The following is an 18,722-nucleotide window of genomic DNA, read 5'->3' on the forward strand; positions in this document are numbered from 1 at the left end:
TAGGCTTCATGCAGTTGTATCTACTTTGGCTTTGGCAGTTGTATCTTCTTTGACTGTAGAGTGAGACTGAGGGATTCATGTAAATGCGCTCTAAAACTTTGTTTTACACTGACCTCAGGTAAGACGTGTAACACGTTCACTGAAATGAGTTGACGAGTCCTGTTATTTCTGCGGAGATGACAGGACCTGCTACCTAATCCGGGCCCGTTGGCACAAACACATACGCGCGGGCTTTCCAATTTGTCTGACCAGATGTCGCGCTTCGGCATAAACGTTTTCTCTCATGTCTTCAGATCAGCTCCTAGAGCCATGTTTTGACAAGCATAAAAAAGTGCCTGTAACGTATAAAATAACAACCGTCTTTTAATTGATTTTGCCTTTCAATAACACAGGTTCTCCACGTTGTGTCCCTTGGGAGGTGACCAACGCTAATTTAGGGTAAAACGACTGAAGGAAAGAGGAGAAAACGGAAGGAGCTAAGACTAAATGCCATATTTATATAATTCTCATCACTTTTTTCTGCTTCAGCTTTGGAATTTGATGAATTGGTCCAAACTGTGGGATGAAATGGCTAGGTCAGACTTTTTTTATTGCATTTAATTGAGGATCCTCGTTATTTAGCTATCTGTAGTTTTAAGGACTACACTCTGCGTTTGTACAACCATTTTAATTTCGTTTCCAGCCACGCCCAAGCTGACCAAACTCGGCGTTCATCACCAAGGTGAAATTGAACACTGTTGATTACTAACAGCAAATGCTCAAGTGAGATTCAGCAAAACGCATCGTCATTTGTCAAATGTAGTTTTTTGTTATCCTTCTTAACATGCATCACCTACTGGCAGGATAGTCTGTAGCCGCGTGGCAAAGAATGTTGAGAGACATGCAGCGATTTCATAGCCTGGTGAAAGATGGAGAACGAGAGGGAAAGAAAGAGAGAGTGAGGGCAAGGGTACAGCAAATGAGAATCAAAGAAACACAAACCCACACCGATAAATAAGAAGGCATGTGATGGAAAACTCCAATATAAATCAAAGTTATAGCCAACCATTTCATGTCATGTGGCACAATGTGCCATACATTCTATCAAAATCTCTTAATTTAATTGCATGGAGTCTTAATGCCATCCCTTGATTATTTCACAATAAATAATCCTTTATTTATAAGTACAATGAGGGTCCCACTCTGCATGTAAATCACTGCAATCCAATAACTGGCCCCCGTCATCTATTAAATAAACCTCTATGGCAGCATAAACTAGAACGCAGTATTATGGCAGCAGTGATGAGGGTTAAATGGGCATTATATACAAAACAACTTTATTCCATGAGGTTCGTTGCATGATGCTCTGCCTTGGACCATGACAAGTTGTGGAAGATTTTCCACTAATGTCTAGACAGCTGGTGTTGCAGCCCTCCGTTTCTGTAGCCCATTTAGTAAGCCCTGTTACACTGCGTCCCCAATATCCCCTGAATATGTTTTGCTCTGACTGAGAAACATGTTATGATCAGAACTTAATCAGGCCATTTTGCCCCCCAAAGCCACTGGCCTCTAATACCGCAGCAAAACAAACTAATGTAAAACTTGGCTCTGAATCGAAAGTAAGGTTTCAGCCGTACTGCCCTCAATCCCCCTAGTGTATTATTACATATGTGAATGTTTACATAAAATCACAAACACAGAGGGGTATGGAAAATGACAATCAACACAAGCCATTTCACCAGCAGGAGAAATATAGATGTATGGGCAGTTTTCAGGTGTATTTATTTTTATTTTCAAGAATCTTATTAGTGTTGACCACTTCTTAGCAAGCAAGTATTCATTTCGATGTCTTGGTCTTGACATGGAGAGAGTTTCACACTGTGTGGGAACAGGGTGCGGCAGACAGCCACAGGCTAAGCGAGGCTTTAGACTGTAATCAGTGGCTCTTTCCAGTGACGTGGATTAATTCCTCTTCTGGAAGTGTCTCTGAATGGAGACGTCTAATGATTAATGAGCTCCTGGGGAATTTGAACAGAGATCCAGCTGAATTGTCCTGAATTTAATGACTTCCTGACTCAAGCAGAAATGGTAGAGCACCATTACTGTAGTAAGTGTATGCTGGGGGCCTCAGTGTTTTCTGCACACTCTGCAAGTTGTCTCTCGTGCTGAGGACTGTGTTTTCAGCAACAGGCGGAGATATTGGGGTTGATGTTGATGTCAGTGATGATACTGATGTCTGGGTAGGCAGCCTTGGGCCACTCAGCCACTACATATGAAACTAACTGGGCTGAACACCATCTTATCAAAGTTTGTAGCAAAAGTATTTTTTTTATATATATATATATTTTCAACTCACACTCTAAAGAACCTTTAAATCAACTGTCACTGTTGGTGGCGCTTAACTCAGCATACATTTCAAATAATTTATGAACTGATAAATGTATTACTTAACACTCAAAATCACTTTTTCACTCAGGCACTTTTCACATATTACTTCTGAGACCGTTTTCAGCCCCTCTCCCTGATATGGGAGAAAAAGCATCCCATCCATCATTTGAAACATGACATCTCAGACTAAACCCTTTTACCCCACTAGCTACAGGTGACTTCAGACATATTCTGGAGGCTTGTATATCTCAACAGTATACTTACAATAAAATCCAACAAACATTATATAAAAAAAAAAAAGGAGGAGAAGTGCTTTCACAAGAAGCTGTGTTGGTGTCAGCGATATTATGTGCCGCATTATTCTGACCAGCACTGTTGAGAACACAGTTGCATCATTTTGGGGCTCAGCATATTGCGACACTTGTACTTTGAGATATTATGTGTCATGTATCGAGTGTCTGTCCACCAGACCCCTTCACCTGCTCCTGTACATCCTGCTGTTTTAACATGCACAGGGTGGCCGCTGCCGCTCTCTGCACTGCATGCTGGGAGTCGGCCTGGGCCGCGTGCAGGAGCAGGCGCTGGGCGTCGGCCTCCAGCAGCGCGGCCCTTCCCCCGCGGAGGCCGGCCGCGTTGCCCAGGGCCGAGCAGCTGTGCTGGCGCGTCAGGGCGTCGGGGTCTCTGAGCAGCACCACCAGAGGTGCCACCGCGCCCAGCGCCACCTCTGCCCACCCCTCGCTGTCCTGTCCCCTCAGAGCCGAGCGGTTCCCACACATGCCCGTGCTGCCCCGTCTCTCCCCTCTCCCCCTCCCTCTGCCCCATACTGGGCAACTGGAAGCGCCCGTGTTTCTGTTCGCCTTCGGCTCGTGGGACTGGCCGAGCGTTCCCTCTCCGGGCCCTGCCAGTGCAATCAGCCCCAGCCAGGTCCCGACCGCCCTGCACGCCCTTTTCCTCACGGACGGAGACGAGTCGCTTAAGCAGCCCACGAGGTCCTGCAAGAGGACGGGCTGCGCGGTCCAACTTGGGCTGGTGTCGTCGGTGTGCGATTTGGACATCCCCACCAGAGGGTCCAGATTACCCAGCAGGCTGCAGACGGCGGCCCTGATGCTGTCCTCCGGGTGTTGCAGGGCCGCGCGCAGCGGCGCGGGGTCCAGGGGGATGAGGACCAGCGAGGAGCGGATGGAGCTGCGAGCCACCTGCGACAGGAGGGAGATCAGTTCGGCCGCACAGCCCGAGAGAGACACGTCCTCCAGGAGGAGCGACAGGAGAGCGCTGGCCGTCCGGATCCGAGCGGGCCCTGTGGGCTGGTCTCCGGCCCCGGAGGCACTTGGCTGGTCTGTCTTTCCTGTGGGGTGATCTACAACTCTGGACTCTCTGAACTGGGTCTGGGTCCTCTTAAGCTGGGCTCTGTGCTCACTGAGTAGGTCTGTACTCTCCAAACTGTCCATAATCTCCTGTACGTGGGCACTGTGCTGGTCAAGACTGTCTTTCAGCAGGGAGACATTCCCTCCCCACATTTGGTCTGACCTTCCAATGGCCTGCGGCGTCCTGCTTTTTGGCTGGCAATTACTAACGTCACCCTTCATCTTTTCCTTTGACTGATCCTCGCCCCTCTCTGTGGGAGGCAGGTGTCGTTTGGACCGGTCTGTGCCGCTACCAGACTGGTGGAGCTGGCCGTGGCTCTGCTCCGTCCTGCCCAGCCCTCCGTCTCCGGGCAGGGAGAAGAAGCCTCGGTCCCAGGCAGCGGCGGTGAAGCTGGGCACGGAGCGCTGAGGGTCGCACAGCGACAGACGGCACAGCAAGGTGAGGGGGAGCTCCAGAAGGGAGGGGGGGAAGGACTGTATGACCTAGCCGTGCATACGGACAACAACAAGACAGTGACTAATTAAAGAGACTGTTCAACTTCACAGGAGGAATACAACGGAGGAATCAACATTTATGAATCCCATTCTTCTTAGTGGGGTGATTAATGTGATCCAACATACAGTACAAAATATGTGAGAGCAAAAAGAGCAGAGAAGAAGAAAAAAAAAAAACAAGAACAATGTGTACCTGTACAAGACCCTTGACAACGTTGGCACTGTGGTATGACTGGAGGATCTGTGCCACCTTCTCGGGAGACATCTCGAGGGCAAAGGGGAAGCAAAGCAGGTGGCAGCTCATCACGGGTAGGCTGCTCGTGCCCGCGTCGCCCCAGAACCCGCCGCTGCCAATCAGCTCGGCGCTGTGGATGGAAGAGGAAGCAACAAAGGCATATAATCTCACGCCGACGCATCTGCAAGCGCCGATGCCGTGAATGCAATAACACAAATGCTCATACTGCGTCTACTGTGTGTGCTGCTTATTGCGAGTGCTAACGGACAGATGTCCACGGACCAGTGAGTGTTCAGCAGACGGCTGAGGGTGGAAACGCAGAGAGTGGAGCTGTCTGAGAGCAGGGGGACGCAGCTGTGCGGCTCACGACTGAAGGCAAACATGGCCAGAGACAGGAGTTCACACAGTCCTAACAGGGAATGAGAGGGTAGGAGATTACACTGAGGCATGAAGGAGCAACACATGCACATCTGATAATAGAAGAAGTCATTTCAGGTCATTTCAGAAAAAATAAATTAAAAAAATGTACCATTGAGCGACACAAAGGCCATCTTGGTTGTTTTTTCCAGTGAGGTTCCAACTTTTACCCATAGATGGCACCAAACCCCAGAGTCCAGCAGCCAAGACAAAGAGTCTATTTCACCCTGTTACAGGTAACACAGATAATCTAAATGAATACATGTTTCATGAACATACCTCTTATTAAATCATAAAAACATAAGTGATAAAACGTATCTATACAGATATAGATGTTGAATGACCTCTGAGACAGTATAGAGCAATAGTGAGAGCAAGCCATCACAGATGCCCCAGTTGGGTGGCAGGGGGTAGTTAAACTGTGGACAGAGAATACATGATTACATTTTATCAAACCTTTACACCATGTACCACACACTTGTGTGATCCACCAAAGGACAGATTTCTATAGTGTTTCTTTTGTAAATTAAAATCCTTAAAATGTCATAGCTCCATTGTCTATAGAAGATGATCAGCCAGTTTAGACATACCTCCTCAGGGTCTGTCAGCAAATGTTTCAACATGGCCACCAGCCTGTCAGTCCCAACCTCCACGTGTACGCCACGGTGTGTGAACAGGGTCAGAACAGAGGCTGAAAGAGGCTGCGACACACACACACACACAAACACAAACACAAACACAAACACAAACAAGTGGGCTCAGACACTCACTATAGAGAGAGGCTCGGCTCATTTTAACATGCGGCAGAGGAGCAGGCCAGGGTAGCTGCTCATCTAGACGTCTCATGAATATTGATAGAAACATCTGTTCTGGGAGAGGCTGTCAGAAGGGTGCTAACATACCACCAGAGGGTGGGGGTCAGGACGCAGCAACACTGAGAGAAACAGCTTGGAGAGATCTTCTAGTCTGTTCAAGGGAAAACAGTAATAGTGATCAGTTTTATCATATGATATCAAAGTAACATGACATAGTAGTATATATATATTGGTATGAGGATTTATGTATTTGTATAAGTGTATAAAACTGTTAATGATTTTTTTTATATGGCCATAAATTGCTCTGAATCTTGTTTATCTGATTTCATGTGCAAATAAACATCTACAGTGTTCTTGTAGCTCAACTGGTTGAACAGGACGCCAAGATTTGAGGTTTGTTTATCACAGCGAACACCTGCTGACAGGGATTTTCCGCGCACAGCAAACGTATCGGTGGCTGCCAAAATTAAATATCTGGATGCCAAAACCATAATCCAGTGCAGATATTGATTTAGTCTGAACAGATGTCTTAATCATGTCTATTGGTACTATACAAGCCCTTTTCCAATGGCCTTACGACTTTTGTTACCACACAACTGAACCACTGTCTTCCAAATGACTAAAAGTGTCTGCCAAATAACTAGATGCACATGAAAAGATTTTTTGTTGTTGTTGTTGCATAGACTCAAACCACAGAAGTGCAGGAAAATCACACAGATGAGTGGACGTCTACCTCCTGCCTGTGACTTCCCACTCCGGATGTCTTTCCCAGTACACCAGCACCACAGACATCAGGTCTCCCAGAACTGCTCCACTCCAAGCTTGCTGTAGAGACAACCCCAGACAGAAAACACAATTATATCCCCTACGTTTTTTGTTCAATAAATTGTTTTGTTTTTTACCTCAATACAGCTTTGATGCAGCTAAGCTGATATGATCACGTGTTGGTTGTTTTACCTGCAGGACCACTGTGGTGCCAAGAACATCCTCAATCAGATCAAACAGGAAATGTGGCAGACGAACTTCCTGACATACTTGGCGGGCTTGCTCCGGGTCGGAGATCAGAACATTGCTCAGCACCTTCAGAGGCTCACGGATCTCACTCGCCCCTTCCAACATGCCATCCAGTAGCTTGTGGAACGGGAGGAGTAGAGGGGTTTTTAATGGTAAGCTTAAGTGGAGCTGTGAGTTACTGTTTGTGCTTATTTTTGGGACATTAATAGTGAAAAAAGAGGGGCCAATTTAAGACCTGCAATAATACCACATCTCTGACAGACATCGACCTCCAGCTCTCTAAGAGCAACAACAGCCCGAGCACAATAAGTGTCTGGCACAAAGTAAACTTTACAGAAACTGATGACGATATACTTTAGAAAACTGAGCACTACTTTACCTTTTCTTTGGATGCAAGCAGTTTCCCCTTCAGGCGGGACAAGATATTGGAGTCGACCAACACCTGACTGGTCCAATCAGTCACTTGAGCAAACTTCTGCCATTCCTCATCACTGTCAATGTCCTGTGTGAAGACATTTTGACAATGACAGGTCTGCATGACTGATGACCTGTCTGTTGTCGACCGCTACGGCGTTCTTTCACTGACGTGATGTGTAACCTGAGTTGTCAAACATATTTTACAATGCAAATAATCACAGCACCACTTGTGTAAACTGCCACTTCTTAACTTCTTCCATCTTTTTTAAAACATGTTGACATAACAGACTCCTCCCAGTTGTCCCTGACTTCCTGTTCTCTCCATGCACATCCCTGGAAGATGTTGTGACAGTGCCTTTACCTCACTGTCCATCCGCACAGAGCCCAGGTTGCTTTGCCTCGAGCCCGTGCGCTTCATCACTTGTCTGGGGCCGACATCCACCGAGGGGAACTCCCGCTCATAATCCCTGCTGATCTGACCTTTACTCGGAGCCGAGCGCGCCCTGTAGGCCCAGCCAGAGATGAAGTGAGCACTTTCACCATGCCTCGTTCCAGTGTGTATTTCTATTTCAATCACACATACTGTCAAAGCTAGTTTCGTTAGTTTTAGATTTACCTATACAGTGTGTGCAGGTATGGAAGGAGGCTTGTTTGTTTTTGTTTTGTTTTGTGGTGGTGGGGTGGGCTGGGTGGGGGTGGGGGGGTAGGTGGTGGGTTTAATGGACAGTAGATTACCTTATGACCCTAGTGCAATTTGCCGGCGGCTGGGAGCAGGCTGTCAAAGTGTTGTCAGAGGATGGGGTTTTTCCAGCTGGTGCAGTTTTTGAGCGGGTCTGATTGGGTGGAACCATTTTAGACATTCCCGTCTGATCCTGGTCAGCAAAATGGAAAGAAAAACAGTCAATCAAGTCCATGTGGAAATATTACTTATGTAAAAATTCTTTAAAAAAAAATGCATCACTTTTATATTACAAAGGCACCACAATTCTATTCCTCCTCTTTACAGCTGGGTTTATCCATTAACATTTATTCCAGTCTTTTAGGGACAAAGTCTTAAATTTAATTTTCAATTTGACTTCTAGCCACTGATGTTACAGCAAATACCTTGACATTAATACTAATTACTTTTACTACTTTACTTCTTGCTCCCACTTACACTGACATTCCCCACTGAAAATAGACTCACTGCTCGAGATAAACCAATCGTGTCATCGCTGGCAGAGGTGTTGCTCTCACCTGTCTGGCTCGCCTCTCTTTGTCCCTCTGCTCTCTGGCTTTGCGGAGCAGCTTGCTTTCCCCCTGGGAGGGCGCTGTCTTCTCTGCAGCCTGAAGCTGTCTCTGGGCCTGCACATCTGGACTCGGAATGATGGTCAGCGGACTGGATGAACCCTCGTCAGAGAGCACTACCAAAACCACACCCACCAAACCATTAGGCCAGGTTTGTGAAAAGTGTACTGTGGGGTGGATTCCCTATATATCTATTCAGTGTTACATGCAATTGACAACCACAACAGTGCAACTTACCTAGAACTCCATCAGCAACAAATGGGTGGTGAAGGAGGTGGGGCCAAGAAAGCCTTTTCTGGGGATCCTTCGTCAATAAACCTTGTAAGAAGTTCTACCCGGTCGAAAAACAGACAAAGAAACAAACGATCTTAGCTGGACCAGAAACATTTTTGCATGCAAATATGTGAACTGACCACGCAGCATTTCAGTACCGTGCAGCCCGGACCCATGCTCTCCGGCCACTTCACGGGATCCTTGACGATCAGCTGCACCAGCTGAAAGATGGAGTTGGTGTAAAATGGGGGCACCCCGGTGTGAAGCTCATACAGGATGCAGCCCAGGGACCAGAGGTCGGCCGTGTGGTCATAGGGCTTCTCCTCCACCAGCTCCGGGGACATGTAGAGTGGCGTGCCCTTTATGGAGGTCAGCACTAGGGTGGAAACACTCATGGCACGGGCAAAACTGGAAAAAAGAGGGGGCATATGTAAGGAAAACATTACTGAATACATTTTGGCATGCAATGGTTACATCATGCATGTCTTTTGTAATGCAATTTCCATTTCATACTCTAATACGTAAAGAGGTTTCATAGAACACACAGGCATGACTTAGAAGCTTAAATGCTTAGTGAAAGCGCCTGTTTGTCTTGACAGAACATTGCAAACTTTTAACGGGTATAAATTGTTAACATTATACCCAAACACACATTTGTTTTATGGTGACACTCACCCGAAATCGCACAGCTTCACAACGCCTCCTTTCCCCAGCAGGATGTTCTGTGGCTTCATGTCTCGATGAAGAATCCGATGGGAGTGCAGGTAGAAGAGGGCAGATACGAGCTGGCAGGCGATCGCACGTACCTATATGTACATGAGTTTGCAGAATGGCACTAGCTCGGGCACCATAATCATGAGGCCTGGAGTATGTTTACAGGTTCAGATTCTATGGATCAGCAGCTAAGCTTATGAGTTTAAGATGGATAACCCATAATCAACCAGTACTTTATTTATAGGACCATATGTCAGAACTGTAACAGCTGATCTACTTGACACAAGTTTGACTCTAATATGGCTTAACATACTCATATTCATGTTAGAGTTCAGTCATTAAGAGCTCAAGCTGAAAGCTGCTTGTACAACTGCCAGCGAATCCCTTCTGAGCAAAGGCAATATGGGTATGGTTAATGTGTTATGCAGCCACCTAGTGTTGTTCTGAACATATAGCATTCAACACATGAGAAATGTCAAGTTTTATAATGTAGTCTACCTGGCTCTCAGGTAAGCTGCCATCATCTTCGAGTATTTGGAAAAGTTCCCCTTCAGCATATTCTGTCACAACAACCACCTAAGGGAAGTGTCAGTCTTCATCAAGCCTCCAGTAATACAATGTAAAACTAAGTGTCTTCATGTGATTTCAAACTTGTTTAACGTGTAAATGAATTGCCATATTATTAACGGACCATGCTGTACAATAGGCTCAATAATAATACGACATAAAAGCTTCTCCTACCTCCCTGTCAGTTTCGAAGCTGTCCAAGAGCAATACTATGTTGGGATGTTTTAGTCCTCTCATAATGTCAATCTCCCTTTTGAGGCTGCGAAGCTCCTTTTCTGAGCGACCCACTTTTGGTATGAACTTGAGCGCCACTGCCTGTACAATGTTACGGGGAAAGGAACAAGTCATGAACGAAGATGTCCAAAACCTATCTCTGTTAAACATTTTTCGAACATCCATGCTGAGCTCACCTGTCCGCTGTACTTTCGGCGACCTTTGTAAACTCGCCCAAAGGAGCCCTCTCCTATCATCTCCAATACGTGGTAATTTTCCATGATTTGGCATCTAGCTGTAAGTTTGACTTCAGTTGTTTATTTTGCCAACGTTTTGCTCTAGCTTTGATGTACGGTAATGAAAACCGTGCCAAAACCGAAAAAACGTTACCGCTACCAGGTCTGTTCAACATAAAGTAATGTTTCTTACAGAACTTGTAGAGTTTACCACTTAAAGATATACATTCCACTTATCAGAAGGCAAACGTGTATGGCACACAGATGGACTACATTCATAAGCAGGTCTTGCCCTGTGAAAACCAACGTTAACAATACGATGTTACAGACGCTACTCTACCGTTAGATAAGCTAGTTGGCTCAAGTTACATGTGTACCCTAGCTAGCATAAGTGACTAGCAGTTGATAAGCTAAATAGCGTTTGGACAAAAGTTTCAGTATTCCCCTCCACTGTACAATATTGTCTTGTAATGTAGCTCATGATAAAGTCACACGTAAGACACTTCTCCGTTTATACTGAACACTACAACTAATCAAATCTCGCGTGTTGAAACAGAAATCATTTCACAACTAGGCAGCACAGTATAAAGTTAATCCAACAAAGTTTAGCACGCTTGACAGATCTGCAAAATCAGGAATGAAAACAAAAGGCGCCTAGCAACTTCGTGGTTGAGAAACACATGCCTCTTCGAAAACTCCCGTATTGTTAGCTTGTATGTAACTGATAATACAAAATTCACACGAGGACAGAAACATTCATAACTCATTTTAGGCACAGCTGCAAAACTAGAATCGGATTTATTAACTTTGAGCACCAAATCATGGTGTATCATGCAGGCGAAATACTGAACAGCTATCATTAGTTAAACGTTGTTGGGGCCTGAGCATGACAACAATTTGCGTCCTAGCAACCATTTCTACCGTCTTTCGCGTAACCGCCACCCACGAAAGAAAATGGTCTGGTCTTTTAATAGACGTTTTCTGCGTGTAAAAGTACCGAAGATATTTATCTTCGCCCATTATTTTTTGCAGACAATCATACTACAGCATTGTTAGCTCAAACTGCACACAAACTCTCCAAGGATGTTCATAGCAATCTGTTAAGTTAGCTATCGATAACTTGGGTAGGATAAATTGTATGCTGCATTTATTCGAGCATTGATTACATAAAAACACCTTGCGGAAAACCGTTGGTTTCCTTGTTTTATTAAGCTAGTAGAGTACAGAACAACACAACTACACTAATACTTATACATAAGAAATACATAAAAACAAGACAGATAGTCCTTCATTTTGTTAATGCTTTTCATGAAAACTTTTTTTTATCTTCCTGGGCAGACAGGCTCCTTTCCTTTGGTTGCTGTATTTGCGGTAAATTAGTTCCATAAGTAGACCAATCAAAAAGCCCTTCGAGCCTCATAAGACAGCCAGGAACCATTTCCATCATCCTTGACCCAGGTGGACGTGTCACTTTGGGCCACTGATCCACCACTAGTTTCCTCTGAAGACATGGTTGGCATTTTTGCCACAGCAAGGTCTCCAGGGACAGTCATGTATGGGGGACAAGAGAAGTTGGACACAGGAGTGTATGAAGTGGCAGGATAGTGAACTTCTTCCAGTGGTTGCACAGGATATGGCTGGGAACCAGATGACATAGATCCACCAGTGCGAACAGTGGGCATGCGATAAGCTGAGGCATTCTCAGAATCTTGAGTAGCCAAGGAAGGAGAGCCGGTTCCTGGTGTGGTCCCCACAGGACATAAGGCATCTGGCTGACTCACTGTGTCTTCAGTCGGCTGATCCCATGTGTCTCTCTGTTGGGTGTCAAGATTTTAGGATTAGTTGAATAGAATGTAACAGCGATAATGTATGTTACCTTATAGGGTTGCCATGTCTTTAGCATTTTTGAAACTTATTAAAATACATCAGGCTCTGAAAGATGGCAACCCTTCCTGCACACCGTAGCACATTGTGCTCATTGTAATTCAGTGAACAGTTAATTTCACATCTAACTGTTGTATCAGCAGATAACTTCAATTTCTCAAAAAAAAATTGCCTGTATGGGCAGCTTTCATTGAGCAAGCTAATGCTGTATAACAGCAACACTATTTATATACTATACAACACTATAAATATGTTCTAGCTGCACTATTGTTAAAGCATATCTACCAAAAGAAGATGTGATGAGGAAGGCTCTCCAGACAGTGGTGGCAGCAGAGGTGGTAAAGACGAAGGTGGGAAAAGAGACCCTCCACTTGTGCCGTATGTTGAAGTGCTGCGGTAATCCCCAAAAGATTCAGATGGGTAGTAGCTGTCAATGAAGGGGTAGCTGGAGGGGTGATCGTATGAAAAGGGCTTTCCCCCAAGGGTGGAGGAGTATGTGTCTGTGGAGTACTGCTTCATTGGATGGCAAAGCTCAGAGTCTTGGAGGAATGGCCTCCTCATGCTGTAATAACCTGGAAGAACATGTGAGCCTATAAGAGGAGAAAGGAAGAAAACTAAATGTTGTCTCTTTGCCTATGTCAGTGTATCTTATTTTCAATAGTACTCATATTATTGTAATGCTGTGGTTTCTGTTTAACTTTTGTAAATATCGAGAATTCACCTGGCATCTGAACAAATGCTGATTGTGAGGGATTGGTTCCTGCCTGTAAACCAGATAAGAAAAAAACATTTTTATCTACATGTACACCCGTTGTCCTGTGCCCAGCCAACAAAAACATTGAGAGATTAATGTATTTTCGCAGCTTTTTGGGGGCATTCTGTATAAATCCAACTTTCACCCCATCACCCACCCATCTAGCATACTGGCTTTTTCACTTCAGTAGATAAAACTTAATTCAGTCACAGGTACAGCGAATGCAGTAAATGAATATATTTTTTAATACATTACTTGCAATCCCATACAGTGAGAGACATATATGGTCTAAATGACACATAAAATAAGGACTGATGCAGCTAGAAGCCAGGCAAATTTTGTGGGAGGATATTTGAATGTGATTTGCCCATGTCACAATGGAGGCACTCCCAAACCTCCTCCGTTTGCTTCGACCTTTTGTGCCCGCTTTTCCCAGAGTTAGAGACTGAATGGATGATCTGAGAGGTATCCCACCTGCCATGCTGATGAAGAAGGAGAGAGCTTCTCCAGTTCAAAAATCATTTTCAAAAGCTATTGTTGTAGACACAATTGGATCACAATGGTGTTAACTTGTCTGAGCATGCACTAGCTTGTGCAATATCTTGTTGAGACGGGTTTGTTCTTTCTTTGATAGTCTTCCAGCTTTCGAGGATGGTAATAAAAGATAAAACAGCTGTGGTAAACTTGTTGTGGTTATATAGGATTGGGCAAGCCATGCTTTTTTTTTTTTTAATGATTTTAATACCTTTGGTTGAACTCTTGTATGGTACCTGTGCTGAATTTCAAGCTGGAAAATCTCTATTAATTTATGTGCAAGACTTTACAGTTAACATCCTAATGTCAGCAAGAGTAACTGGCATAACCTTTTCTATTGTGAAAGAAAAGTGGAGGCCTTTTCTGATAGACTTGCCACGAACTGAGCTAACCACCTTTACACAACAAAGCACCATTGATATGAGGCCTGCCAGGAAGGTGGTGGTTTTGGCAGGCACACAGTCTGATGTCAATCTCTCAGTGTCCAGTAACTTAGGATCAAGTACACAGTTGTACTGTTCTGCCACCATTACCGGTGTGCGTCATGATACCGTTGGTGATTCACATGATTCACAACACTCAAAGTAATTTGCTCATATTGGCAAATTTAATTTTTGTTTCTGTGAGGGTTTTAGCATGGATGACACAAATATAATGGATGCATAGAATATATACATATGAATCACTTTTAGAATTGTGGAAGGATAAAAGAGGACAGAGCAGGTTAATGTAAATTGATGCATAACTTACATTAAATCGGGGAACGGTTGTTTGCCTTGATCGTTTTTCTGCAAGGAGATCTTTAACGGTATGTTTGACTCTGACACCCTGGTAGACTCTCTTGGAATAATCTGCACATAAGGATTAAAACAATATTAGTGTATAAGTGATCTACTAGACATGTCTTGAACACATTTGAAGAGCACACAATAATAATCCTGAGGTAAAGTTGCTGCATCATGTTTTCTTATTTTTCCCCCCCAAATGTAGTTCCTTATGATCATCTTTACACAAGTCAAAGGTCAGCAGACATAAAGTACAGCAATACCAAAATCATCCCACTTCATGCTGCATGTTATCTTTAACACTTGATACATTTGTATCCACACATACAGATGTCTGTTTAGTGTGATGAGCAAATTAGCCTAGGGTTGTTTACTTATAGTTACAGTTCCATTTAGAATTAAGCAGCCTTAAAGTGCAAGTTCGCCCACAGCTCTAGCCTAACACCACCCATCGTGTCATTTTGAAAAATACTAAGAAGCGGGCAAGGGGCTGAGAGGGGGTTGGGTGGGTAGGGGCTGAGAGTTTATTAGACTTAGAGAAGTCACCAATGGTTGACACCAACGATTGACTGAATGGCATTTTGAGACATTTTCAACCCATAATTACTCTTTTTTTTGTCTATATTAACACCAGCGTTGATATGTTTCATCATGGTCCAATCATTTGGTTTACAGCTTTAAAAACACATTTTAGGTTGCACTTACACTTGAATTGGTCAGACTTAGTTATGGGTGTACTGAATTAATTGCATAGAGTTTGTAGCCTACAATAGGTGATGAGTGAAAAAAAAAAAACCTTAAGCACCCCCTGAAAATCACATTCAGGGGCGCATACATTTAATTAATACCAGCCAAATCCAACCCTTGTTTTTATGGTTCACTATCTTTATTTACTGTTAAAAGAAAACAGAAGGCCCGATGATGTGACGCTTATATGGTGCGCCCTACATGTATAATATACACTTTTAAAAGACAACGTATGAAGAATGTATGAACGACAAGGATGCGCATAGATCTGATGAGCAATGCTGGCGATTTATACTTATGAGGCTAGGCCTTATTGAAATGAGAAATATAACGTATACTCAGTAACTTCTTAGCAAAGGTGAATTATGAATGGCAGTGACGAGTTTTTATTCAAATACCTAATGACCTAAAACGTTGCGCATGTTATCTGAAACAAAGAGCGCTGTGATACACATTTGAAACTGTGTCGTCATGATCACACTAGTATGTAAACAACATAGCACATTGAGCATCTTTTTCGTAAGTAGCGGAATCCTGTAATTTCCCGCCCTGCCACTTGTCATCTCCGTTTACAATTGAACATGTGACACAAAGTATGATACGGTAGTTCACTTACACTTTTATACTTTAATCTGAGCAATGCAACATTTTACATTATTTGAAAACGTGCATCTTTGTCAAGCCGTTCTTATTTGCACAGTGATGTATTTTGAATAACTATAGAATATACTGCAATATTTCTTGGGAAAACATAACAGGATCATTTTGCGATAAGTGCTTTTCAAAATCCCAATCCCAATCACCACGGTAACGATTCTATATGAATTAAACATAGGCTAGAAATATAGTAAACTCATTAAACATAGCCTATAGTCTACTCAGTCCACCAAGTAGCAGTCAAACTTACCTGTTTCCATGGCGTTGCTGTTGTTCGAGGCGTTTTGAAAATAAAAATGTGGATTATTCACTCCAGTTACTGTGTCAGTTACTCATCATATCAAACAAATCCTTGCCTTTGGCTTTTTGATGTTGTCTTGTGGATCATCCACATCCAGCATATATACCCCTCACAGTGTTGCCTGTAAGGCAATTTGGGTAAATGCAAATATTGGCTGGAGGACGTTTCATAGTCATTTGCATCAACATTCTAGATTAGAGGAACTATGGACCATGCTAATGTGAAACATGGCTTTATGCTGTGATGATGGTGAGGGGGTGGGATGGATCATGTTCAGAAAGAACGACTGCTGCCATGATGAGTATTAGTTGTGTGTGCATGTTCTTTGTATCAACATGTGAATTCTAGGCTTCTCAGTGGCAGTTGATCTTACAAAGACTACTTGTTCTCTGTTTCGGGTTTCTCCAGGTTGGCTGTGCTCCTCTACTCCCCTGGTTATACCTCACCGAAGCCTTACGAATGTATTTATTGATTCTCATCTCCTGTGGTACTAAGGTTCTGTTTTGGCTGATTGTAGTAATATGTAGCTGATTGTATAAATATCCGTCAGTGCTGCAAAATTAAATGCATGTTTCTATCCCTCACCGCACAAATTGTTTCCCCTCATCCTGTTGGAAATCAATCCAAACTCAAGAAACGTATAATGTATGCTCATTCATTTTGATTGGACGTGTGTAAACACTTGTGCCATTTATGCAATACTCTGACTTTAAGGTCTTAATATCTAACCTCCATATCACATGACCATGAAGTGTCATGTCACTGAGGCCATACTCACACTAGGCCCCTCATCCCTCCCCACAGTCTCTCTTCATGATACTATTAGGCCTATAGTTGACCAAATGGAAATGCACTGTTCAATACACTACACAGTCTTTTGAAAGTCAATGTAAAACTAATCTCATGTCTCATGTCCTCTTTCAGTTCTGTGAAGAATACAAATATAGCAAAGTATATCCACTGTACTCGTATGGAAGTTGAATATCTCAAGAGCCTACAGACTAAATAGGATGGGGAGTTTATTCGAATATACGTTAGCATGCCACTGCAAAACCCGGATATCTCTGAAACAGTCATACATATGCCTACTCATACAGTATAGTCACAGTGTTTAAAACACAAATCATTTGGCACTTTTACAGTCATCACATCAAATATAGGCCTGAGACATAATAGCATCACAGTAAATATCTTTGTTTATTGGTTCTCTCCATTACTGACACACATATGCCTTAAGGTAAGACTAAACATACAATACATCTTTTTGAGTTTGAGCTAATAGTAACACGTTTTATTATTTCATAACTTGATATTTTACCCCTGATATCTATTAAGCTGTTGGTGCTAGTCTAATACTACGGTTCACTGTTTTTAACGATAATAAGCTTTCTTTGGAAAGTGTGAACCTATTTGTATTTTTAAACAATTATAAATAAAATTAGGATTAGAATGAAACATTGACTTCAGATATTTCTTCAGACGAAAGCACGAAACACACGCCCAGTGACCTACCTGTTTTGCTTCTACGGAATCGAAAACGAAAGTGACAACAGACAGAAAACAATAAACCTACTTTATAAAGTAGCATAAACAAGTGAGAATCGCAGGGAAAGGACACCAGACTCAAGGCAAAGAATAAGAAGGTAGGCCTTTCACTGTCTTTAGCACCCTACAATATTTACCACTTTACAATATTTTCATCGCAGTGAACAACAAATTCTCCTACAGGGATAATGGACGAGACGATAACGTTCTCGGGTTGGGAGGCTATTGAGGATAATACTCTATCAACCAACGAGGAGCTAAAATCGGGACATACCTACACGATGTACCATGGTACATATCTGAAATTGGCAAACACGATAATCAGTAAGGGTTTCCAACCATCTAAAGACGGATTATTAGGTGCTGGCGTGTATGTCAGCCGGAACATTGACAAAGCTAAATGTTACCCACTCAAAATCGACGTAAAGGACAAAGTTGTATTTAAGCTGAAGGTACGTGCTGGCAAGGTAAAAAAGATTGACTCTGACAACCATCCGATGCAGAAAACCTGGCACCAGAATGGATATGATTGCGCTTGGGTGCCCCCCAGATCCAATTTAACTGCCATCAAGTCTGGACGAGAAGAGGACTGTGTTTGGGATCCCAAAAGAATAACGGTGGTTGGTGTGGCTTGCTGCGTTGATGATGGCAAACGCAAAGAGCTCCGTAAACTGATCCATCGCATGAATGGCACGGATGATGTCTGCAGTCGTTGTAATCAAAGCAAACGTGGTGGACGACGGCACGACACCCAGCTCTGTTGGAACTGCCCGGAGATGATCTGCCCCTTCCAAAGCAAACATGAATGCAAACCATAGTGCATCTGTAGCAGGCCTACCTATTACGTTTAAGCCATCCCGTTTTTAAATTTAGTTTATTTATATCAAATCTAAACTACTTTAACTATCCTCCTGAACGACATGAGGCCCTCGCCTATTAGAAATGTGGTTGTTTAGTGTAATTGTGTAATTGTAATATGATTGTATCATGACACTGAAATGTGCGAAATAAAATAACTGTTGGCTATTTGTGTGTATGTATGATTCCATTAGTGGTGTTATTTGAACAATTAATGCTCCAGGAAACACATAGTGTCCATAT

The 18,722-nt window shown here is 43.4% G+C and overlaps 3 protein-coding genes across 4 annotated transcripts; 1 reads left to right on the forward strand and 2 right to left on the reverse strand.

The window, feature by feature from the left end:
• Positions 1-1,747: 1,747 nt before the first annotated feature.
• On the reverse strand, positions 1,748-11,049 carry stk36 (serine/threonine kinase 36 (fused homolog, Drosophila)). Of its 2 annotated transcripts, none has more exons than XM_031572463.2 (19): positions 10,376-11,049; positions 10,140-10,280; positions 9,897-9,974; positions 9,360-9,490; positions 8,843-9,092; positions 8,649-8,742; positions 8,361-8,527; positions 7,860-7,990; positions 7,486-7,627; positions 7,087-7,209; positions 6,651-6,824; positions 6,427-6,518; positions 5,781-5,844; positions 5,469-5,579; positions 5,223-5,297; positions 4,991-5,105; positions 4,744-4,870; positions 4,420-4,591; positions 1,748-4,214 (listed from the first exon to the last, which is right to left on the reverse strand). In XM_031572463.2, exons 1-19 carry the CDS (start codon positions 10,457-10,459, stop codon positions 2,811-2,813), a joined length of 3,675 nt encoding a protein of 1,224 aa, XP_031428323.1. In that variant the 5' UTR covers positions 10,460-11,049; the 3' UTR covers positions 1,748-2,810. The 2 variants fall into 2 exon arrangements, with proteins under 2 accessions (XP_031428323.1, XP_031428321.1); XM_031572461.2 differs by having other exon boundaries at positions 7,860-7,996.
• Positions 11,050-11,302: 253 nt separating this feature from the next.
• On the reverse strand, positions 11,303-16,261 carry c8h11orf53 (chromosome 8 C11orf53 homolog). Its single transcript, XM_012834847.2, has 5 exons — positions 16,026-16,261; positions 14,337-14,437; positions 13,020-13,062; positions 12,584-12,888; positions 11,303-12,228 (listed from the first exon to the last, which is right to left on the reverse strand). Exons 1-5 carry the CDS (start codon positions 16,033-16,035, stop codon positions 11,812-11,814), a joined length of 876 nt encoding a protein of 291 aa, XP_012690301.1. The 5' UTR covers positions 16,036-16,261; the 3' UTR covers positions 11,303-11,811.
• A 1,012-nt stretch (positions 16,262-17,273) lies between these two features.
• Positions 17,274-18,647, forward strand: gig2o (grass carp reovirus (GCRV)-induced gene 2o). Its single transcript, XM_012834788.3, has 2 exons — positions 17,274-17,719; positions 17,805-18,647. Exon 2 carries the CDS (start codon positions 17,810-17,812, stop codon positions 18,437-18,439), a length of 630 nt encoding a protein of 209 aa, XP_012690242.2. The 5' UTR covers positions 17,274-17,719; positions 17,805-17,809; the 3' UTR covers positions 18,440-18,647.
• Positions 18,648-18,722: the final 75 nt, after the last annotated feature.

The sequence above is a fragment of the Clupea harengus genome, chromosome 8 (assembly GCF_900700415.2).
Source record: "Clupea harengus chromosome 8, Ch_v2.0.2, whole genome shotgun sequence".
Classification (NCBI taxonomy): domain Eukaryota; kingdom Metazoa; phylum Chordata; class Actinopteri; order Clupeiformes; family Clupeidae; genus Clupea; species Clupea harengus.